General features: G+C 39.2%; 1 protein-coding gene across 1 annotated transcript in view; it reads left to right on the top strand.

Annotated features, from left to right (window-relative positions):
- ttc1 (tetratricopeptide repeat domain 1) overlaps nucleotides 1–25,534 on the top strand; it is a 48,916-nt gene that overhangs the window by 17,491 nt on the left and 5,891 nt on the right. The window contains exons 5-7 of the mRNA XM_063053572.1: nucleotides 1,037–1,073; nucleotides 1,255–1,403; nucleotides 25,198–25,252. Of these exons, the coding sequence (XP_062909642.1) occupies nucleotides 1,037–1,073; nucleotides 1,255–1,403; nucleotides 25,198–25,252 (241 nt within the window). The remainder of the gene's footprint in view (nucleotides 1–1,036; nucleotides 1,074–1,254; nucleotides 1,404–25,197; nucleotides 25,253–25,534) is intronic.

Below are 25,534 nucleotides of genomic sequence, written 5' to 3'. Positions count from 1 at the left end.
GAAGGGAAAGATGTGCTTAGTGGTGGGATCCCGTTGGAGGTGGCGGAAGTTACGGAGAATAATATGTTAATAATATGTAAACAACACCTTATATTCCGTCTGGGTAACAACACCTTATATTCCGTCTGGGTAAACAACACCTTATATTCCGTCTGGGTAGCCTCCAACCTGATGGCATGAACATCGACTTCTCTAACTTCCGCTACTGCCCCACCTCCCCCTCGTACCCCATCTGTTACTTATTTTTATACACACATTTTTTCTCTCACTCTCCTTTTTCTCCCTCTGTAGTTCTGAATATACCCCTTGCCCATCCTCTGGGTCCTTCCCCCTTGTCTTTCTTCCCAGACCTCCTGTCCCATGATCCTCTCGTATCCCTTTTGCCTATCACCTGTCCAGCTCTTGGCTCCATCCCTCCCCCTCCTGTCTTCTCCTATCATTTTGGATCTCCCCCTCCCCCTCCAACTTTCAAATCCCTTACTCACTCTTCCTTCAGTTAGTCCTGATGAAGGGTCTCGGCCTGAAACGTCGACTGCACCTCTTCCTAGAGATGCTGCCTGGCCCGCTGCGTTCACCAGCAACTTTGATGTGTGTTGCTTGAATTTCCAGCATCTGCAGAATTCCTGTTGTTTGCGTTTTTAAGTGTATCATATCATTCTTTTTTCTCTCTTTGGATTTGACAAATATTAGCTATGAAGATTTTTTCAAAGTTACGAAGTTTTATTTCAAGAAAGCAATATAGAAAGTAATGAAAGTCTAGTGAGCTCTGATTGCAATTTGAGGGTTCCTACAGGAGCAAGTAGAGGAGTTATTTTTTTGTTAAACTGTCACACCGGGTGATGTAATCTTATTTTTAAAGTTTTGAGTTTGTACAGTATTACTTTGAATTTTGTTAACTTCTTTGTGCCAGATCTATTTGAAACTTATAAAATAATTTCAACAAGTTATAATGATCTTGGGCTGGAGAATAATTATGTTGTAAAAGCTGATTAAAATATTAATAATAGATGTTATTTTGATTTTTTTTACCTCTTAGGGTAATAAGGAAGATGCCATATCTGATTGTACCAAAGGTAAATTTTAATTTTAGTACATGTCAAAGTATTATCGAAATTGACATTGAATTGTAAAATGCTTATCCTATTTTAATTGCATTACTGGACAGCCTCTTATTGCAATTTTAGGTTCTATGAAATTGAATATTTTGAATTTTTTTTGCTCAATCACAAATTGTTTTTCCCCTCCAATTTGTAGCTATTGAATTAAATCCCAATTACATTCGTGCTTTCCTGAGGAGAGCAGAGCTGTATGAGAAAACTGAAAAACTTGATGAAGCTCTGCAGGATTATAAAATCATTGTAGAAAAAGATCCGTCAGTAGTCCAAGCCAGAGAAGCCTGCATGGTAAGTATGAAATAGTTCATTGTAGCAGCAAATAAAAGGGTCAGTTGTTGTCAGTGGATATGATTTGCATGATATCTGAGCATAACCCACCAAATGTGGACAGATTTCTTCATTCCAATGTTCTTTCCACCTTCAGCTTCACAGCGTTTGTTGTTTAAAGTTTATATCAAGATTTTAGAATTTATGTCTTCATGTGTTAAGTTGAGTCATCAGGAGATGAGGAATTTCTTCTCTTGTGGGGGTAGGGGGCGTGGAAGGTCATGAATCTTTGGAATTTTGTATCTCAGAGAGCTGAGAATGCTTAATGACTGAATTTATTCAGCCCAAGATAGATTTTTGACCTACTGGGGAGTTGTACAGATAAGGCAGGCTCTAGGGGTCTTTTGCCCTATCCCTGATCTTATGTTGTATGTTTTCCTCCAAGAAGAAGGGCCAAAAAATTTGCCTTTTTACTTGCCCTGGTCATGGGAAATGTATGTGGGTTAGGGAAACTCTGCCAGCTCTTGACAGTAAGTTTCCAAATTTGGATAAGTTGTGTGGATTGCCTCTATGAATCTGTATCTTCCCTCATTATTTCACCAATATCTAATGACATGGAAAAAGGAAATGTTGGAAGTGCTCAGCAGGTCAAAGTTGAGTTTATTGACATATGCACAAGTACACATGTTCACAAGGCAGCTTAAAACTTAGTTATCGCAGCATCTCAGGCACTTAAAGTTCAAGATTGTCATTCAACCTTATATAAATCTTCATGAATGAAAGAGCATTACTCCGGGGCCAAGGTGCAAGTCATAATACGGACAGTCATACACAGCACGAGCCACGTATAAGATAGTAGTAAAATACAGTCACACAAAAAATATCGACCAAGTCCCTGAGTCCATAAATGTTGTAGCAGTTTGCAGTAGCACACAATATACCTTGTCATCTGCTGAGCCAGCACCAACTCCAGTATGGACGCTGCGTCACACTGATTCCGGCACTCTGGTGGATCGCCTGACTCCAATGCTTTCCCCGTGCGGCTGCAAGCAAGTGGCACCACGGCTTGAGGCCTCGTCCACAATGTGACCAAGACCACACAGCTATCCCACTGTCTACTCCCGCTGTTTGCCAATAAACCAATGGATTGGATTTACAGCATTCCACACCACCAATGTCCAGCTGGGTCTTGCTATCACAAGAAAGGTGACTTGCTGTTAGACCTCACATCTCACATGGCATCATTTTACAGCATTCACAAGAAAAAACATAAACAAACTATACAGAATTTTTTACGAGGAACACAAAACAAAAAAAATTTAGTACATTTAGGTTCAAAGTCATCAAAATGGTCATAGTGTTGCTAAACTCTATGGTTCATGAGCCAAATGGTTGAAGGGAAGTAGCTGTTCTTTGACCTGGTGGTGTGGGGTCAGGCAGTGTCTGTGAAAAGCAAAACAAAGTTAGCACTTCAAATCAAATACCCTTTGTCAGATGTGAGGAGTTTAATTCTATTTCTCATTCCATGATTGGTTCCTGACCTATATAGTATGATCCAGCCTTTACTGTTCATAATTCTGATACTCAGCATCTACAGGTTTTTTCTAGTGCCATTCTAGATGAAGCATTTCTGATGTAAGTAAACAAATTATTGGTTAGATAATTACTTTCAAACACATTGGTACCTCAGTCTAAGCAGTTAAATCTTGAGAGGTGTCAGTTCAGGTTTCTGCAAAAATGACCACCTTGTATTAGGTACATGTTTCTTTTGCCATTATGTGTTTATCCTTACTCAGCAGACAGTTTCAGGTCCAGAGCTGACCATCTTGCAGACTTTCCCAATTTAAGAGGAAATAAAGGAAGATGCTCCCTATCCATTGTGGGAAAGGAACATTTGAGAGTACTGTTAGGAAGGGAAAAATTGACAATTGGGAAAGAGATGTTACAGAGTAACAGGCAGAACTTTGGAAAGAAGAGGTCCTTGTTGAGCAGAAGTACAGCAGGCTTCCATGACAGTTGATGAAAATCAGTTCTCCTCTGTCCCACAAGGAATTTTAAAAAGATTTTTGAAATCTTTAACTGTCGCAATCAATACGGAAACTTTGTATGTCACAAGAGCAATAAATATCTAATATTGTCTTGAGCCAGATGCAAATCATGTTGAAGTTCTTAAATAATGAAACTGAATGGACTTTCATTGTCATTGTTGACGAGGTGAGCATTTATTATCCAATTACCACATTTTCATTGCAATAATTTTCAGCCCTTTATAGTAATGCTTCTCAATGAATTTGTAATGGCACAGCACTGTGGAAGCTGTAGTTACAGCCACTGGTCACTGAGTGGCACTATACATGCTTCAAAAATGTTTTGTATACTTTGAATCACAAATTTTATACAGTATTTGATCATTGAAATCCTTACTACCTAAAATAAAGATTTTCCCAACACTTTGGTTTACCTATTACATTGATTTAATTTGAAAGTAGTAGCCTCTTCTAAAAGACTTGTTCTAAATCAACCGAGAGGAAACTGAATTTGTATTTTGTATTCTAGATATATCTGTAGGTACTCAATTTTCTTGGATTTGCCAGGATCTGAGACCACAAAATGCTTCCATCCTAAAACTGTATAAGGTAACTTTTCACACAGTTGTCTGTTTATCCCCTGATCTTTTGCTCATCATGTTAGTGCAGTGCTGGGGTGTGGCATTTAATGCTGAGGCCTTTGCAGCTTATTAAGAATTGTAGAGCAACAAAAATTTTATATTTATCTTCTGGCATTTTTCTGTTTGGCTCTACAAAATAATTTGAAGAAAAATTGGTCCTCAGATTTTTTGCTGGGATAGTTGTGCTGCAGCTCGATCTAGATGTCTCAAGTGAGAAGAAAATGAGCACGATTTACTCACCAGCTGTAATGCTTGTATTCTCTACCCAGTTTGTTAATGTAGTGGGCTGGATCATATTAAATGCAGTTATTGTTGCACTAGTTCCCATTCTTTTGGCCGTACCTATTTTTTTTTGTTTCATAGTTCTTTTGGATTAGTTGAAATGGGTGTATGCTGTTAGTGGCAATTGGGCAAAGTTTGGGATGCATGTGGTGTTTGGGTCTTGTACAAAATCACAAGGGTTCACCGGGAACACTGTGGCTACCTGTGAACAGGTTAATGCTACTTCAGCAACCTTAAAGTTTCCCCTGACAAGATCCATGGTAAAATCCAGGGTCGTTTTGTATATCTCAGTATCCACTTATAAGCAAGGGTAGGCAACCATGATGAAATCCACTTTCACATCCCTTGATGCATTTTCTGTCTCCTGCTCCAGTAGCTAAGTGGCTTTACATACAATAGTTGCACTAAACAAAGCTTCACTATTCTGCTCTCGGTTTACACCATCATTCTCAAAAACTAAAAATGAGTGAGCAAAACTCGAGAAAATGTGGTTCACTTTCCTGATCTCAAAGGCCAATGAGAGCTGTGAAAATAAAGCTGTTGAAATATGCCATTAGCTCCAGCGCATCTCTGCATCTTCAGTCTTTGGCTGTCTGAGGAAAAGTGCTCAAAGATTGTAACTGAGGACCAATGATCTCTAGCTTACAGCTTGCGTTGTTTTGCAGACAGCTTGCATTAAGCATTTCCGTGTACTACCTGTGTAAAATCCTCCATATCCACTTTCAGGGTAATCAAACCAATGTCTACATCCTCTTTAAGGTCACTGTCCCCAACACCGAAGATCAGATCATATTCAGCTGGTGTTGATAGGCAGGCCATGTGATTGTCAAGAAGACAGAGAAAACCATTCAAGGATGCCCTCAAAATCTCTTTCAGCTGGTGATAAACCATAGTCCAAGTTTGCTTAAACCTGCTAAGTAGGACTTTGGATGACTCCCAAGGGAACGTGTGTAACCCCAGATGAGTGGAATGAGCAAACAGTAACACAATGAACCTACCCATCTGCCCTGTACAATACTACCTTATTTAAATGGCATAGATCTCCTCGGTCATATGATAGACAATTAAAATAGTTTAAATAATTTTAAATATTTTTTAGAATGCAAATGGCTAGAAATAAATTAGAATCAAAGATTAAAGGAATAAATAAATATACCATTCTCACCATTTTAATTATAGAGTTAGTGATTTCATTCATATAAAGCTGAGTGGCTGGAAGGGAAGTGCATTGGCTTCTTGGCCCACGCATCCGTGTCCCACAGCGGAGCAGGAGATCAAAAGCATGAGCGGAAAAGTTAGAGTTAGACAGGTTAACACTCAGGGTTTTTAAAAGAAAAATTGAATCTTTGAACCCAATTATCTCAGTTATTTTGTTAACAGTTTGAAGAGAGAAATGCCAATTTTGTTGAGGCATAACTGGCTTTATCTTGTTTTAAAAAAATGGGTTTTGAAAGTTAATTTCATCTGTTTTGCTGTTGAGCTATAAATAATATCAAATTATCACTAAAATATATAAGCATAATTTTAGTCGTCTTGAGTAAATTGGACAAATGAGATGTGGGGAGAGGTGGCAAACAGAGAAGTGTGGTGAATAGGCCTCTGGCAAGTTCCCATTTGTTCTGAAAGTGCACAATTGAAAACTTTTTAGCCATTCTGTGATTTAGGTGATGGGAGAGTAGGGAGAAGAATAAATGGCCGTGGGAGTGAAAAGACAATATATGTGAACAGTTTGGCATGTTCCTGGAGAGAGTCAGTGGATGGGAAAAATATGTAATTGGGCATAGATAGAAAAAGGGACACTAAAGGCCACCATTGCATTCATAGCCCACCTTAATGAAGCTTAAAAGATAAAAATCACAAAGCACTTTGCATTCAGTGAGGTACACTTGAAGTGTAGCTATGAAATATAAGGAAACCTGACAGTCATTTTGCAAGCTTTCGAGTGCAGCTATGTAATATTAGCCAAGTATTCTATTTTCAATGATTAATTGAGTGCTCAATATTAGCCAGAATTCCAGAGAGCATTTGCATTCCCTTTGAAGTATACTGTTGAAGGTATTTGTCCATCTTATGAGCAAATGAGACCTTAGTTTAATTTCTCATCCAGAACATGACACCTCTGATAGTGTAACTGTCCCTCAATACTCCTTTAAAACACTCAGCTTGATATTTTCTGTTCAAGCATGAGACTTGAATCATGACTTTCTGAGACAAGAAATGAATCTAATTGAGTCACAGCTGACTGCTTCAGCCACCAACAGCTGTAGTTTGGAATTATTGATGGCTGCTATTTTCTTTGTAAAGCAAATGTGATGAAGTCAAAGGGAAAGAGGAAAGCAAAGGGCAATGGCAATACCGAAGCACAAAATTGGACGGGGAAGTATTTACCCCATGTTAAAGGAATTAGCTTTTATTAAATGTTTCATTTCCTGTCCAAATTTTTCATGTCACCTTTAATCTTTTTGCTCCGTCTTTTTGTATTTAAAATTGTTATGGATTATCCTACTACCACTGGAGTACCTAACTTGTGCCACCCAGCTCATGAAAATGCACTGCAGACCCACTCCAGTGCTCCGGCTGCTTCTATCTATTTCTGAAATTGTTTTGTTATTTAACCACGAGAAGTATCTATTTATTATAATTGTAGAAGCATAATGTATGGTTTTTAAAATAGAAACTAAATTATCTTGAGAAAGAGGATAGCAGGATGTGGGTGGAATGGAGTAGAGTGATGAGGGACCTCTGGCATCTTCCCATTTGCTCTGGGAGGAACAGATGGCTATACTTCTCTATACCCTGCTCCAGTTATTCTTTGTCTTGTAACCTATTTCACAAAAAGATCTGACTGTACTTCCTTATTCTTACCAGTGCCACAGGAGACCACCTTGTTTTTTTATGGAATTGTGGTGTGCAGAACATGTTGTATTTGATAAGCACTTCTAAATAATTCAGGCTATGAAATCTAATTGCTTATTAAACTCTGCCCTCCAAAGCTCCATTTATTGGGAAAAATATATTAAAGAGTTTGTTGTTCCTTTCCACGCCTTGTGGTGCATCGGGCAGCAATCATGCAGTTCCATTAGCATTTTTTGTCTATTTTTAATGAGGCTGTGTTGCTAGCTCGACAGTCAATCCAGCAAGGATGGAAAGTGTGCAAGAAGCCGGCCGGGTTCCAACCCGGGACAAACCGCCTCAAAGTCGATGAGGATGCCACTACGCGACAAGCTGGCATTTTAAAAGTTTAAATTGGATAAAATTTATAAAACCTTAACTTTACTTTTAGCATTTTTTTGCATTATCTGCAGCCAAGTATAATCTTCCTATAAATTCCTTCTCAATTTTATTGTTGAGTTGTCTTTTCCTTGTACCTGCAGAGGTTTTCTTGCTAAGTATCAAAATACATCTGATGTCAAGTAGTTCAGGAGTGGATGAGGTCATTAACCATGTGAAATCGCAAGTTTTTTCTATATCCTACCTGATGCACTGGTTACGCAGGCTTACATTGTAGAGCGAACCAGTGACGATCTGGTATTCTTGATGCATCAGTGTGTGTTGGTATGTTGCTTAATATGGGAAAGGATAGAAACTCATAGCTGGCCGCAGTTGTATCCTCCATCAGCATCCACTGCACTTGACAGCAATTGGGAATGGAACCATTGGTGTATTTTTTTTTGTGTGTAGAACCATTTATGGCTCAGATAAGTTGGTTCAGTTTGGAGCAAGGAATCTAATCTGGCACCTTCTATTCCATGTTGTGTGCTACTTAAATCAACAGTCAGGGATGAAAATATTTAACCACCAAGGGTTGCCATTCTATCAAGGGCACCATAGCTGAACTGCTTGCAGAGCAAGTGAGAAGGGGAAGAAAGAATCAAAGTATGTTTGTTTCAGAGAATCCCAATCAGTTTTCCTTTTGCTGCTTGTAATTTGGTTGAATATTGCTGGTTGACCATTCGCAATTAATATTTATCAAATGGAATGTGAGAATTAGGAGCATTTGGCCTTCAATCCTGCTGTGTCATTATCAAGATCATGGCTTTTGTTCTACCTTCTGCATTACCTTATTAAGCTTTCCTTGATCTCCCCCCCCCCCACCCCCCAATATCCAGAAATGTATTGTTTTAAATGAACTCAGTCTCCACAGCCCACCAGATCTGGAGAGGGATGACCATCACTGGGTTCCGGCAAACTAGCAACAGAGGAGCGGAAGGCAGTGTGGACAGAGCCAATGAACTAACAGATTTGACATTGTGGCCCCTGCCCATCCCCCACATGAGCCATCTGTTATCGGCCCCCAACCAACACATATTCCACTCTCCCCTCCTACCCCTCCTCACGATCTCCCACCCTGCTCTCATGACTATACCCCTTCCCCACACGAAACCACCACGGGCTTCACAGCTGAACAGGCGAGAAGACAGCTGAAACGTCTCAACCCAAGCAAAGCTGCAGAACCGGACGGTGTCAGTACCAGAGTGCTCAAAGCCTGTGCCCCTCAGCTATGTGGAGTACTTCGCCATGTACTCAACCTGAGCCTGAGGCTCCGGAGGGTTCCTGTACTGTGGAAGACGTCCTGCCTAGTCCCTGTGCCGAAGACGCCACGCCCCAGCGGCCTCAATGACTACAGACCGGTGGCATTGACCACCCACATCATGAAGACCCTGGAGAGACTTGTTCTGGAGTTGCTCCAGCCTATGGTCAGGCCACACTTAGATCCCCTCCAGTTCGCCTACCAGCCCCGACTAGAAGTTGAGGATGCCATCGTCTACCTGCTGAACCGTGTCTATGCCCACCTGGACAAGCCAGCGAGCACTGTGAGGGTCATGTTTTTTGACTTCTCCAGTGCGTTCAAAACCATCCGCCCTGCTCTGCTGGGGGAGAAGCTGACAGTGATGCAGGCAGATGCTTCCCTAGTATTATGGATTCTTGATTACCTGACTGGCAGACTACAGTACGTGTGCTTGCAACACTGTGTGTCCAACAGAGTGATCAGCAGCACTAGGGCTCCACAGGGGACTGTCTTGTCTCCCTTTCTCTTCACCATTTACACCTCGGACTTCAACTACTGCACAGAGTCTTGTCATCTTCAGAAGTTTTCGGATGACTCTGCCATAGTTGGATGCATCAGCAAGGGAGATGAAGCTGAGTACAGGGCTATGGTAGGAAACTTTGTCACATGGTGTGAGCAGAATTATCTGCAGCTTAATGTGAAAAAGACTAAGGAGCTGGTGGTAGACCTGAGGAGAGCTAAGGTACCGGTGACCCCTGTTTCCATCCAGGGGGTCAGTGTGGACATGGTGGAGGATTACAAATACCTGGGGATACAAATTGACAATAAACTGGACTGGTCAAAGAACACTGAGGCTATCTACAAGAAGGGTCAGAGCTGTCTCTATTTCCTAAGGAGACTGAGGTCCTTTAACATCTGCCGGACGATGCTGAGGATGTTCTACGAGTCTGTGGTGGCCAGTGCTATCATGTTTGCTGTTGTGTGCTGGGGCAGCAGGCTGAGGGTAGCAGACACCAACAGAATCAACAAACTCATTCGTAAGGCCAGTGATGTTGTGGGGATGGAACTGGACTCTCTGACGGTGGTGTCTGAAAAGAGGATGCTGTCTAAGTTGCATGCCATCCTGGTCAATGTCTCCCATCCACTACATAATGTACTGGGTGGGCACAGGAGTACATTCAGCCAGAGACTCATTCCACCGAGATGCAGCACAGAGCGTCATAGGAAGTCATTCCTGCCTGTGGCCATCAAACTTTACAACTCCTCCCTTGGAGGGTCAGACACCCTGAGCCAATAGGCTGGTCCTGGACTTATTTCATAATTTACTGGTATAATTTACATATTACTATTTAACTATTTATGGTTCTATTACTGTTTATTATTTATGGTGCAACTGTAACGAAAACCAATTTCCCCCGGGATCAATAAAGTATGTCTATGACTATGACTATCTGTGAAGTCCAAAGAATGACCACAGTGAAGAGATTTTTCAGATCTAATGGCCCACCATTTACCCCGAAGATTGTGACCTCTAGTTCTACACTCTTCACTGGAGGGAAAATAAACTGCCCTGTGTCCATCTAGTTGAGCCTTGTAAGAATTTAAAGTTTTAATTAGATTATTTTTGTCAGCTGGAGCATACAAACTACACAATCATCTTTCAATTGGAAATGTACTTTTATGAGTTTCACAATGAAATTGTGTTCAGAATGATAATTGGATATGCAATTTCTTGATTATTTCCATTGTGAATTTTTTTTATGTTTAGCACTTGCAGTGCTTTTATGTGATGCTTGAAGCAGTCTTGATTTGCAAAAAAAGTTACATTTTAGAAACATTGTTGCAACAGGGATAAAATGTATGTTACTGTAAATCAACATTTTCCAAAGGAGAGAAAACCTGTGACTCCTGTCAGAAAGAGTCAATAGTTTTTTTTTAGTTTTATGTTTACTTGTTGCAGATCTTGCAGTGTGTCCCAAAGTTGTTGAGTTTTTTTGTACACTTCTTATCATTTGAAGTAAAATAAATTTGATGTAATTTTTTAACCAATCTATTGTTAAGGTAGATTCACTGTAATTAATTAATCATGTTCCCAGTAATGTGTTTGACCAGTGCAGTATAAAATTGTGAGTAGTGCCATTGCTACAATACATGTGACTGGTTTTAACATTTTACAAATAAGTAATAAGAAAATGGAGCCCATTTAGGAAAGGAGGAAATGAGGACTAAACTCAATGTTTGATTTAAGATTGAGATGGTAATAAACCCAGAACTGGTGACCCAACAGTACAAACTGAGACATGTAATGGTCCTGCCAGCAACTATATGAGATATAAATGACAAATACATTTAAAAATGAAGTGAATGTAATATGAGGGGCAGTGTAAGAGAGGGGATATAGTAGAGCATGGTTATGAGCCGACAAGAATTGTAAACGTGATTCCTTCAGAACCCAGGCTGTAGTGTAGGTTTGTGAGAGTGGATGCAATAGGTGATTATGATATTATGCACTAAAAATGTTGGTATCAATTTGGGTGAAATGAAAGTAATGGAGGCTGGGAGAAGGCCTTGGAGAGGATGCTGGCATGATGAGTTTGGAAGTCATTAAGTTTATGGATTTTGCAATTATCACAAATAATACTAGATAATATGGTGAAGGTTACCAATATTGGCAATAAGTAATGTGAAGTTTTAAAATGTCAGTATTTTGCCTTCCAGGATTGTATCTGTGTTGGTTGAGTCTGTGAGTAGGAAAGAGGGGAGAATCAATGGCAAAGAAACATGTTTTACAGTTGATTGTTGCATTCAAACAATTTGTTCAGATTGAATTGAAAGATGTTGCAATTTAGTCAACTGTGCAGCCAGGCAGCTTGATTGCACCAAGGTGGTCAAAGGGCTGAAAGCAGTAATGGATATTATTAATTTACGTGAAAGTAAGATCATATTTGTCAATGGTATTATTTAGAAAGGTAGCAAGACTAAGAAATCATCTGGCAATCATGGTGTATGACTTTGGGAGCTGATGCTGGTGCGTGTGTTAAAAATAGGGAAGCTGTTATTGGAAATGTGCTAGCTGCATATTCATGTAATTGTAAGGAAAAGGCTGGTGTGATTACCCATAAATTAAAGAGGAATAATTCAGCTAAGTGATGTAGGAGGCCATTCATAACTCATTGTCTCAATCTAATTTTAAGATTACCAATTTAAATCAATAATTGAAATTAAATTGGAAGGCAATAGCATTATCAAGGACATCAGTGAAAATTAATATGGAACTTTGTTTTGAGAGAAGTATAGGCTAAAAGGTGATTTTTGTTTTTCTTGATGGCTTCATTCCCAAATTACTTAACAACAGAGGGTGATGGCTAATATATTGTGCAGATTTTAGATTGTAACAACTTCTGGAGGCAAATTCATTCAATCACTGAGACATTGATAAGTTGAGAAAAGTAAGCCGCAGAAGATTGGATAACATGTAAATCATGCTCTTAGTCTTAAATTGGCTATCAGATTTTTTTTCCCTCTAATTGGATTTACAAAGCAATTTTTTCTTCAATGGCTATACAATAAAAGCCTACATAGGAATTCCCAAGGAGGAAAATGGAGTCCAACATTTAGGCAATACATTACTAATCTAGACTGCATTTTTTTAGATCTTGGTTCCTGTTGTCATCTATAGCTCTATTGGAAACCAGCACATTTGCAGGAAGTGTCAGCAAAGAAGGTCACAACAGTTGTTCCTGGTTTCCCATGAAATAACTGTGCATCATGACTTCCAGCTTTTTTCATCCACATGCTGTTACTCAGCAAATATTTCAAAAATGATGCACACTTCCCATTTACTCTGACAACATTCAACTAGCCTCACTAACTCTGCTTTCAGATCTTTGTCTGTCTCTAAATTGTCAGGTATTTTGTTCCCTCTCTGGAAATGCATGGCAAGAGTTTTCTCCAGCTAAATGTTTAGAAGATCGACGCCGTTAATTTTCAGTCCCTACGCCAAATTCTAGTTTTTAATCTGGAAACTATCAGAAGTTGAGATGGTGTTTGCAATATTTGATGCATATTTCACAACATATTTTCAACCAGGATACAGATTTAAGATGGCGCTACTGAAGGCGAGCAACAGCTTACTAGTTGTCAAAAGGCAAGAAATTTGACGAAAACATTATTAATAACACCTTTTCTGAAGTAACTTGTGGTAAACTATCACCGGAAATAATGAAGAGGCAAGCAAAGGTAAAGCTGATTGTAGGAATGAGCCATGCTGCTGCATTTCAAAGTCAAAATATAACGTGTTTGAGACACGGTCGCAGATGGAGTTGGAGTGAGTGATTTGTCAAGGCAGAGGAGTTTTGATGCCTGTCCCAGTATCCTGGGTGCGAGGTTGAATTGCTCTGAATGCTGAGCTGATTCGGAGAGATCAAGAAAAGCTTCAGTTTGGATGGTGAGGTCTAAGCCCAGAGCATATCACTGCAGTGGGGCTGGCTCCTAATACAAAGCACGATCTGCCGTTTGGACAATATAAACAGTGGCCTAGCAGATAGACTGGAAAGGCAGGTTGTTGGAACCGGGGGTGAAGTTTGGGCCGATTTCACTTGCTCTCCCTTGATGTTTGCTCCTCTCTTCACAGGATTGAGGCTGCCCAGGTTGCTGTGCTTCATTTCTGCAAGCTTCATGCTGATTTGCTTCGCTAATACGTAGAACTGAGACTGAGGATTTGGGCCTACTCCCATCTCCTCCGGAGATAGCGATTTAAGGGCTCAATTCAGTTTGGAATGCTGTTGCTTGCTTCTATTGTTTAATGATTTGGGTATTTTTCTGTTTCTCTGTGCATTGGATGATGTTCTTTATTTTTTTAAATTGGGTTCTTTTGGTTTCTTGCTTTGTGGATGTCTGTAAGGAGACAAATCTCAAGGTTAGATAATTTATACATACTTTGAATATTTGACGACAACACTGGCATGAAAGTGTTTTGCTGTCCATTTCCAAGATTGCCTGTTTATATCTTCGTTGTACCTTCTGTTGAAACCCTTATCCATGCCTTTTATTACCTCAAAACTTAACTATTCTAGTGTGCTCCTTGTGCAGTCCTTTCTAAAATGGTTTATGAAAACTAGCTAACTGGTTGCATCAAGGCCTGGTGTGGTAACATCATTGCCAAGAATGGGAAAAGCTCGCAAAAATGGTGGATGTAGCCCAGTCCATCCCAAGAAAAGCTTTCCCACCATTAAGCACATGTACAAGGAACACTGCCACAAGAAAGTTGTGTCTATCATTAAGGATTCCCACCATCCAGGCCATGTTGTATTCTTGCTACCGTTCAACCATTCAGGCTCCTGAACCAGCATAGATAACTTCACTCACCTCAACACTAAACTGAACACAACGTATAGACTGTCTTTCAAGGACCCTGTAACTCTGGTTCTTGATATTAATTATGTATTGATGCTTGTGCAGTTTGTCTACTTTTGCACATTGGTTGCTTGTCAGTCTTGTGTGTAGTTTTTCATTGATTTTATTGTATTTCCTTGTCTGCTGTGAATATCTGCAAGAAACTGAATCTCAGGGTAGTATACGGTGACATATACATACTTAATAATAAATTGACTTTGAAATTTGTGGTCATTTAAGCTGATATCCTAAAATACTACCATTCCTGTGTGCCAGTCACCAGCTTGTTGATCTGTATTAAATCTTATGTAAGTAACAAATTGATTTTGAAATGCTCACAAAAGTTCTCAGATCCTTCCAGGCTGTGATTCTCTTTGTCTGTGATCTCTTTTCACTTTATGACCCCCTATGTAATCTTTAAAACTTCATTTCTGGCAAACTGATTATCCCTCAATATATTATATTATTATGAATATATTATATACATGTATCATTCTTCCATTATTGGCCATGTTTCCCACTGTAAGGACCTTGGCTTTGGAATCTCCTTGCTAAATCTTTCCACCTTGCTGTTTAATAATTCTCCTGTGGAGTACCAAAGAGCAATTTGCTATTATATGTATGTATAAATGCAGGTTGTTTCATACATTGTATGTTCATAAATCAAAGCGCGCAGGAACATAGACTCTTCAAATGTGTAAAAGAATTGTGGGTGTGTGGGTCAGCTTAGAATATCAGTGGGCTTTTTTTCTGTTAAAACATATTCTGCAAACTACCTGTGCTGCTTTATCCAGGAAGATGTTGGGACTAAGATCTGTACAAACTCTGTACCGGCGACGGTGGTAGGGTCCTTTAAGAGACTCCTGGACAGGTACATGGAGCTTAAAAAAATAGAGGGCTATGGGTAACCCTAGGTAATTTCTAAAGTAGTGCTTGTTCAGCACAGCATTGTGGGCCGAAGGGCCTGTATTGTGCTGTAGGTTTTCTTTGTTTCTAAAATGGAATTCAAAATATAGTTTTCAATCCCAGAAAAGAACATTTGAAAAGAATGTTTTTTTTTGCTGGAATTGGTTCAGTTTTTCTTAAGCACGTCATCACAGGAAGGTACAAATGCTCATTTATCTACTTGCAAGTAATGTCAGTTCAGACATAATGTTCCTAAGAAGCAGTTGGCAACACCTTGCAATTTAGGTGTTATTCTATTCAATTTGCTCAGTTGGATAATTAGGTTCCAGATATACAAGCTGAGAAAATGTGCCATTCTTCACAATTGCCAGTTGCATCTTCCAGATAATTGATAAAAAAGTGTTTGACTGTTGTAACTCTAGCATGAAGGAGAGGGTCATTTCTTTATATTTAAGTGAATTTTCCAGTAGATTTTGGTTGTTCACCCACAGACTCAGTTATGATTGTGCAAAGTTATGTGTAGCATTTTGCAGAAAGGAGTAACTGGCTGTTGTGTGTTGCTTTTGGTCTTTTAAGGATGTGTTATATCGCTGTTTATCAAATAAATGAGTGCACATGTTTTAATTATCTCAAAGGCTAAAGAAGGCCATGGTTGACTGTTCCTTGCAATCTACTATTCATTTATCTTCAATAAAAATACCAGTGTAATATAATACAGAAGGTCATACTGTTCATTCAGGCAAGGTTCACAGTCCTTTCATGGGAATGGTTCTAATGATATTTACTCTGAATTCTACTGAATTCTACCAACCAATTTTCATCATTTTTTTTCTAATCTGCTAGATCTCCATTCTACACATAGTAATGCAGCATGGGGAAAGACCCTTCAGGCCAGCTCAAGCTGACCAAGATGAACTAGTCCCATTTGCTTGCATTTTGCCCATGTCCTTTGATATCTATGTAGGTATCCAAATATCTTTTATATATGGAAATTGAACCTATTTCTTCCACCTTCCAGCTTATTCCATATACCCACCAGTCGCTGTGTGCTGGAATATGTTGTCCGTCAAGTCTCTTCTTAAATTTTTCACCTTAAATCTATATCCTCTAGTTTTAGGCTAACCTTACCATGGGGGAAAGACTGCGACCATCCACCTTATCTATGTTGCTTGTGGTGGGGGTGGGGGGGGGGGAATCTCAGCCTCTCCAGATCTTCCTTGTAACTTAAACTTTTCAGTCCCAGTAACATCCTTGTGAATCTTTTCTGCACCCTTTCCAACTTGGTAACATCCTTCCTATGAGCTGGGTGATCAGAACTGAGCATAATGCTCTGATTGTGGTTTTACAAATGACTTGTACAGTGTCCTAACTCTTGTACTTGATGCCTTGGCCAGTGAAGGCATAAGTGCCAGATGCCACCTTCACCACCTCATCTACTTGTGTTGCCACTTTCACAGGAGTATATATCTATACTCGTAGGTCTTGTTCTACAGCACTCTCCAGGGCCTAGCACTTAATATAAGTATTGCCCTTGTTTCATGGTCAAAATGTAACACCTTGCACTTAAATTTGAGTTAAATTCATCTGTTGTTCCTTGACCTATTTCCTCAGTTCATCTAGATCAATGGCTCCCAAACTTCTTTGGATTACTACACCCTTGGCTCCCAGACTAATTTCCCAGCACAGCCTCACCTGTTCCAGCCATTATAAAAACACTATAAAGAATTTTGATTTACAATGCATGGTGAAAGAAAATAGGTACTGTAAATCCAAAGCAGTGACAAATAATTGCAAACATATTAAGATCTATTTAAAGCTACAAATAAAATTTTCTTCATTTAATTACAGTTTTTAAAAAATTCATCAACAATTTTATAGCATACATCATTAGCTCAACTGCTCACTACTTCATTGCCTTTTCATCTTTCCATGAGACGGATGGGCTTGGTGCACTGATTCAGCTTCTCAACATCAGGCTGAATGTCACTCAGAAAGTCTCAGATCCCCACGTTCAGTAATGTACAGCCTTTTTCAGAATCAGGTTTCAGTTCACTAGCATGTGTCGTGAAATTTGTTGTTTTGTGGCAGCAGTACATTGCAATACGTAGTAAAAACACTATAAATTACAATAAGTAGTTCAAAAAGAGAGCAAAAATAATCAAGGTAGTGTACATGGGTCATTGCCCATTTAGCAATCTGATGGTAGAGAGGAAGAAGCTGTTCCTGAAACACTGTGTGTTTGCATCTTCAGGCTCTTGCAACACCTCCTTGATGGTAGCAATGAGAAAAGGGCATGTCCTGGGTAATGGTGATCTTTAATGATGGATGATTATCACATCACCTTTTGAAGATTTCCTCGATTTCCAGAAGGAAGGAGCTTTTTTCAATCCTGTGTAGTTGCCCCTCTATACCAGACGGTGATGCAACCAGTTTAAATGCTCTGAAAGATAAATCTGTAGAAAATTGTGTCTTTAGTGTCATACTAAGACGACTCAAGCTCCTATTGAAATATAGCCATTGCTGTACCTTCTTTGTAATTGCATTGATATGTTGGTGCCAGAATCTTCAGAGCAGTTGACACCCATGAACTTGAACCTGCTCACCCTTTCCACTGCTGATCTCACGACGAGGACAGATGTGTGTGCCCTTGACTTCCCCTTCCTAAAGTCTACAATCAATTCCTTGCTCTTACTGAAGTTGAGTGCAAGATTGTTGTTACACCACTCAACCAGCTGATGTATCTCACTCCTGTACACCTCATCACCATCTGAAATTCACCCAACAATAGTTAACCAATAGCACAACCAATTGGATCCATCAACGTTGCTTCGCCTTCACTCTCCTCTTCATTGTTTGCGGTGATAGTTTACCGTAGTTTACTTCAGAAAAGGTGTTACTAATAATATTTTTGTTGAATTTCTTTCTTTTCGAACTGCCAGTAAGCTGTTGCTCGCCTTCAATAGCGTCATCATAAACCATGAGTGCTTCTTACAAATGACACATTACCCACCCTCCAGAGTTACAGCACCTCATTTATTGTCAAAGATGACACAAATATCTCTTTCAGGACCCTAACCATTTCCTCCTTACCTTTCTGCAATCAGGCCACTGGAACTAATCCATCTTAATATGCTTTGAGACTGCCAGCAATGTGGATATGTTTCAATATATCATAATTCATCATCAAATTTAATTCAGGCTATTAGGGAGCTGTTTCGATATTTGTCAATCAAAGAGGACATGAAGCAATAGGAAAGTGTAGTAAAGTATTGGCTTCCTTGGTTGTCATAGCTGGCTTGGGTTTGCAGTTTTCTACAGTGGATTTCTACAAACCTGCACTTCTATTGGCTTTTTGTAGCTTTGTCAACAAAACATATTGTTTTGTTGTGTTGTTTGTGTTTGTACTTCTAAATCCCTCAGCACTTCCAACCCTCTGCTCCAATTATACATTAATAATGCTGTTTTTTAAATCTAAAGTGCATCTTCTCAACCTACTGCATTAGGGATTGCTTGCAATTTTTTAGAGCGTTTTCCTCATTTATTCACTAGATGGATTCTCATATTTGATGTTGGGATTAACTTGGTTCTATTTTTAGGTTATCATACAGATTCTAACATGGCTTTGTTTGCTTGTATGTGAATATGTAGGAACTATTTCAGTTTAGATTGTTGTTTAGGTGTTTGCAACGTCTTGCCTAGAAGGGTGGCAAAAACCCCTGTGGCACTTAGAAAGTAATTGATTATGTATTTGAAAGAGCCATGATCTGCAGGCTCATAGGCCCAATATCACAAGGTGAGATTGAACAGGGTAACACTTTTTCAACTGGCCCAACTGGGCTTCCTCCCAGATTATAAATTTTCTATGATTTTTATGATCTCACTTATATGTGCTGTAAACAAATGCAGAAGTCGTCCATGGACCCCAGTTCCAACCATTTTTTTTTTAAATTGTGTTGACTCCTGTTTACTTCTTAAATTCTGTTTAAAATCTTAACCTAGATGAAAACAAAATTTAGGTCTATTTTCCTAATCATTAGTAGTCTCAAATGCACCGGAAACTTTCTTGAAGTTCAAAGCAAGTATTTAAGGGTCGGCCAATAGACAAGGATTTGTGAATGAATTTGGGAAAGTATATCCTTATTAATTTTGTTTAGATAATGCAGGAATGGTTTTATTATTCTTTTATAAGCATGGAAGAATAAATTTAAGGTGTAGATTTTTCTTGACCAGTCACTTGATCAATACAAATTAGAACTACAAAAGAATTACTGCATGTTTTCATATGCTCTAATTTTCTGGAAAAATGAGATGTATTTAACATTCATGGTGAATGTCAGATTTGGGGACTAACATGTTTTTACACTACATTTGGCTTCCATCTATTTTAATTCCAGATGAGAGGGAGAGTGCGTGAAGCCACATTCATGTGTTGGTTATTGATGAGAAGGGAAATTTGAATTAATGTTATGAAATAAATATTTCAGTTGTCCTTGGACAACTATTGCATGTTTTATTAATGTTGATCAGAAAATTAAAATTGCAGATTATCCTGTAAAATTTTAATGTGTATGGGTAGTTTGCATACAATGTATAACCTTAAAACATGTATGACACTATAATAGCAATGTTTATTGCTGTTTATCAATATCTCATCTCCCAGGAGTTATGACTACCCCCAAGTAACTAACTTGCTGCTCATAATTTGATTCTTTTTAGGGTTTACCTTCAGACTCACCTGTAACAGTTGAAGTAGTTCTTTAAGTAACTCACAATGCTCTTCTCGGGTCTCAACCTGTAACAATAGATCAACTACATAGTGATTTAAACACTAAGGAGCAGAAAAGGCTTTCAGCCTACTTGCCAACCGTTGATGGAAAATGGAGGGTGAATTATGAAACCCTTGTGGCAAAACTGCATATGGCTGTCTCTTCCAGCTGAACACAAATTTATATTGTCACTCTTTTCAATGGAACAGACCAAAATCCCTTACTATATCCAGTATTATGAACCACTTTGCCATAGTATTCTGCTTAATCATAGTCACGGGGCTCATGGCTGCAGTGGAAGCAGTTACAGAGGTAACTTTATTCAATTCCTTGTAATCTACGCTAAATCTCCAAGTTCCATCAGATTTTTGAACTGGCCATGTGGGTGAATTATTTTAGATGCTATTTCTTGCAAAACTCCATGAACTCTAAGTAATTTTCTCTACATTTGCCTCTACTTGTTTCAGCAAATTGTATTGCTTCTGAGGTTTTGGATCAGGGCCTTTTTTACACACCTCTCCTTGCATCCTACCAAGTCATGCTTATGTTTAGCAAATACTGCCTGGCAATCTGAAATAGTTTGCCAGACCCGAGAGTCCTCTGTCATATATTCTACCTTCACCCACATCTCCCCAACTGTACATATCCTGTCCTCGTATTGTTCCACTGGAATGTCAGGAGAGACCTGCTCTCTATCAACTTTAAACCACCAAATCATACAATGAATCAGATCAAAACTCAAACCCACATTCCTTATAAAATCACTTCCCAGTATATGTTCTTAAGCAGTTGGCAAATTGATGAACACAGCTGAGTAGGGCACACTCAGTTGTCCCAACTGTGTATTCAGTGGTGTAGTTAACCCCACTACTTAAGAATGTCTGGTAAATCCAGTTAAAATACTAGTATATTGTATTTTCCAACTTGGTACATTGAATGCAAATGTTTTTAGGGTGATTTGAGAGCCTTCTGTATCCCAAAGAAATTTTATTCAGTGGCCTCCTACCCTAGCTCATAGAGAGGGTCTACCCACACCATCCTACCTAGTGATGCACACCAATGTAACCAAGGCCTGACAACATCACTGTGTACCAGAGGTGCCCGTAGGTAACTCCAGTTACTGTCATGGCTTCTCCTCTGCACCCTGGACATTACATTGTGGATAACATGGAGGACCTTCCAGGGGCAGTGGGGCTTTTGTTACATCCTGACCATCCATTCCTCTCTAGTTTATGGTAAATCCCTAGTAAAATGACCTTCATGACCACAACTGAACCATTTCCATTGAGGATCCAACATCCATGACAGGGAATGTAGGCATTTCAACCACGTCCTCGACCACCCTCTCTAATGGGGTGCTGTCGAGCACAACAGTGGCATACCCTGATAGGCATCCCATCTCCTTTAATTCTGCCACTGCATACCCTGTTCTCCTATTTAGAGAGAGGGTTCTAAAAGGGTTCATTTTAGACCCTTCTTCCCCCTTATTCCCCTTGGCACCTTTTCCCATATTCGTATCATCCATCTGAGAACTAATGCTTCAGTGTGTGTGGCATCAAACAATTAACACACTATTCTGTTGTCCTCGGTCCTATGTGATACCAGTGTCTTAAGCCAGTTATTACCCTGTTGTTGAGTCAAATTCCATCTATCCAAAGTAGGACCATAAAACACTCGAGAAAACCAACCACAACCTTGTCACAAATGCAGAGGAGTTCTCCCCTTTCTGCTGTCTACACTTATGCAGAGCCTCCACTGGGTCACCTCGATTACTTGCTACAGTGTCTCTGTCTCCTATATACATATAACATGTACATCTTTTTAATCCCATGTAATCTCTTTCATTTCTTTTTGCTAACTGCTTTCCACAATGCATCCTCAAGGATTCCTGACCCTCCACTCTCAACCTTTCCTTTACTCATAGTTGGGTAATTTTCTTTGTATATAACTATGAACATAATCTCTCCGATCCTCTGAACTCCTTGGGTTGTTCTTATCTTTCTTTCCTTTTCCCATTTTTATATTCTAACCTAGTGAGTGGTTCAACTTGGCAGACTTTATATTTCTTTTTGAGCCCACCAAGGGATACCAAAATCTGTTGACTATTATCAACTGATCTAGTTTAGGCAATTCACTGCAAAACTCTTAATTAATCAAAGCTTGCCCTTTATTGTCTCTGTACAAACATCAACGTAACAATGTTGACCGCAGGCCAACAACTTAAAACATGTATTCCAGTTAGGCAGATTTCAGGTGCATCATTGTGTCCACTTTAAAGTACTTTGATTCAGTTGTTCCTGAGCAAAATCGGCTCACAAAATGGAGGCTACAGAGCAATTTCACAAAATGCCAGCCTCCGTTCTTTCAACCACATGGCAAGAGCAAAGACTTCTTCCTACTGTCTACTTCCACTGTCCTTAATTCATTCGAGTTCAGTGTTTTCTTCCATATGTTAAATCCTTCATGGCCAACACCCTTTGAACCACAAATGTGTAATTGCTTGCAGTACTGTATCCTGTAACTGCTAGTATGTGAATGGGACTCTTCAGCTCATCATGTACATTTCTAGGTATATTGCAACAAAAAAAAACACATATGGCAAAAAAATCTGCTGTGTGGCACAATGCAAAGTTGTTTCTGGGATTCAAACCCAGATTCTCGCTTTGAAAAGTAATATGTTGGCTTCAAAATTGGGTAATGTTACTTCATATTACATGTCAGTATAAAATAGTGGCTAGTACTATGATGGGATGAGTCTTCCTCTGCAAGCAAATTTATTGGGGAGGTAGGAGAAGTTTGCTTGATAGCTTTGCTCTGAACTGGAATGAAGAAACAGTGTATTAAAAGCTTTACAGTTTTAAATAATTGAAAAAGTTTCTGTATAAAACCTAATCTTTCCACAAGCTAGTCTAATTTAGAACAAGTGTACAAAACAAAATTTTAAGGAACCAGATTTTACTTAGAGTCATAGAGGACTGCAGCCCAAAAACAGGCCTTTCAGCCCATCGAGTTCATGCCAGCTTGGTTTTCTACCTAGACCCATCTTACCTGCACCGAGTTATAGCCCTCTATATCTCTCCCATTCATATACTTGTCTAAACTTATCTTAAATGTTAAGTTGAACCCACACCACCTCTGAATGAAAAAGATTCCCCCTCAGATTCCCCTTAGACATTTCACCTTTCACCCTGAACCTATTCTAGTGTCACCCAACCTGAGGGGGAAAAGCCTTAATGCATTCACCCTACTGACACCCCTCATGATTTTGTATACTTATGTAAGATTTCTCCTCATTGTCTGTGCTCCAGGGAATAAAGTCCTCATCTATCTTATGTAAATTTTCTCTTACTCTTTCAAGTTTACTGATTCCTGTAGGTAGGTGACAAGAACTGCATATAATACTCCAAGTCTGGCCTCACCAACATTTTATACAATTCAACATAACATCCCAACACCTGTATTCAATGCCAAACGCTCTCTTTGTAGCACTGTCTACTTGTGACAAACAAGGGAAAATCTGCAGATGCTGGAGATCCAAGCAACGCACACAAAATGCTGGAGGAACTCAGCAGGCCAGGCAGCATCTATGGAAAAGAATACAGTCGATGTTTCGAGCGGAGACTCTTCAGCAGGTACTTTTTCCATAGATGCTGCCTAGCCTGCTGAGTTCCTCCTGCAATTTGTGTGTGTTGCCTGTCTACCTGTGATGCCACTTTCAAAGAAATTAAGGATCTGTATTCTCAGGTCCCTTTGTTCAACCACACACTTCACCTGCCATTCACTGCGCAGGTCTTACCTGGTTTGTCCTCCCAATGTGTGCAACACCTCACATTTGCATTAAATCCCACCTACCATTTTTCAGCCCATTTTCCCAACCAGTCCAGATGATTTTGAAAGCTTTAATAGCCTACCTTGCGGCCCATTTTTTTCCATATTTTGGTGTCGTCCATAAATTTACTCATAATATTTAAACCATTAATATAGCAGACAAAACAGCACTATGTCCTGCAACTATCCCTATGCCACAACACTAGTTACAGGCTCCCGGTTAGAAAGACGATTATCTAATGCCACTCTCTGGCTTCTGCTAAGTCAGTGTTGAATCCAATTGACGATTTCAATCTGAATGCTAAGCAACTTAGTCTTCTGGACCAGCCTCCCATGTGGGACTTCGTCAAAGGCCTTGTTAAAGTCCATGTAGATAATGCCCACTGACTTCCCTTCATCAACCTCCTTAGTAACCTCTTCAAAAACTCTACAAGATTGGTTAGACATGACCTGCCATAAAAAAGCCATGTTGACTAACCCTAATCAGGCCCTGTCTATCTAAATTATTGTATTGATTACCTTCCAATATTTTACCCATGATTGATTTCAGGCTCATCAGGTTATATTTTCCTGGCTAATTCTTGGAGCCTCTCTTAAACAACAGAACAACATGTGTTTGTTGCATGAAACCAAACCAATCACAATTGGATGAGCAGTGAGAAGTCTAGATGTGTTGTCCACGTCACTTGTTTTTTTTTGTGGCTTCAGTTAGACATCAGATCCTAATCTGAATAATTTATAAGAATTTAAAAGCAGAACAATTCTTCTGATTTGACATCACAATCCAATTAGCAAAATGAAGGAAGGTGTCATCAACAGTGCTACCAAATAGCAAATAACAGTAATTGTTCACTAATGCTCATTTTCATCGGGTCTGCTCGGCTCCAGACCATATCATTTGTCTTGGCATAGACCAAGACTTGAAGTCTAAATATGAGATGAGAGTGACTATCTGGGGGATTATAAACAACCTGCTGATTTGATAATGCTTACCACTCTGAAACATTCATTTCATCTACTACCGATGTATGCAACTAAGAGTACTGAGTTAGTTGCCCAGGCAATTTACTCAGCACCTACTAAACTTGTGATCGCACCCCCTACCCCCACCTTCACCTCCAAGAAGGATACCCTAGTTGCAGGCTGCACTTGAAGTCATCATCACTGTTTCTTCGTTGCTGTTTGTGACTCATAAAACCTGGAAACCCTAACTTTATACCTGCATGAGAACATCACAACTGCTGTCATTCAAATGGTGGCTTACCACCACCTGTTTCTCAAGGTTAGTTAATGGTACCCAGTGAAAATAAAAGATCGATTATTTCGAGAATCTGACAATTAAGGTATATTTGTTCATATCACCTACTTTATTATTATTGTGGTAAATATCATTTATATTTGAATGGTTGTTAGGAGTTCATGTTATTTGCTAACTTTAGCTCTTGTTCATTTCCTCCATAGAGATTACCGCAACAAATCGAAGAAAGAAATGAGAAGATGAAAGAAGAGATGCTAGGTATGTATCTTTATCATGTCCCAATACCTCTAATGATAATTTTCAGCTAAAACTAATATTATGTAAAAGTATTTTACATAAATGATTTTTCAGGTCAATAAATTGTTACAGGGAAATGGAAACATAGCACTTTGAATTAAGGTTGTAGCCCATATACAATTTGTGGGTTGTAAATCTTTTATATAATACTTCTGCATGTTTCAAAAAGTGGATGCTCACTCAAGAAAATTAAATACTGACTTTATCTTTGTAAAACAACTTGTCAAGTTTGAGGTCTGAAAT

This window comes from Mobula hypostoma, chromosome 7, assembly GCF_963921235.1.
Source record: "Mobula hypostoma chromosome 7, sMobHyp1.1, whole genome shotgun sequence".
NCBI lineage: Eukaryota > Metazoa > Chordata > Chondrichthyes > Myliobatiformes > Myliobatidae > Mobula > Mobula hypostoma.
This window is presented reverse-complemented; position numbering and strand designations above follow the sequence as displayed.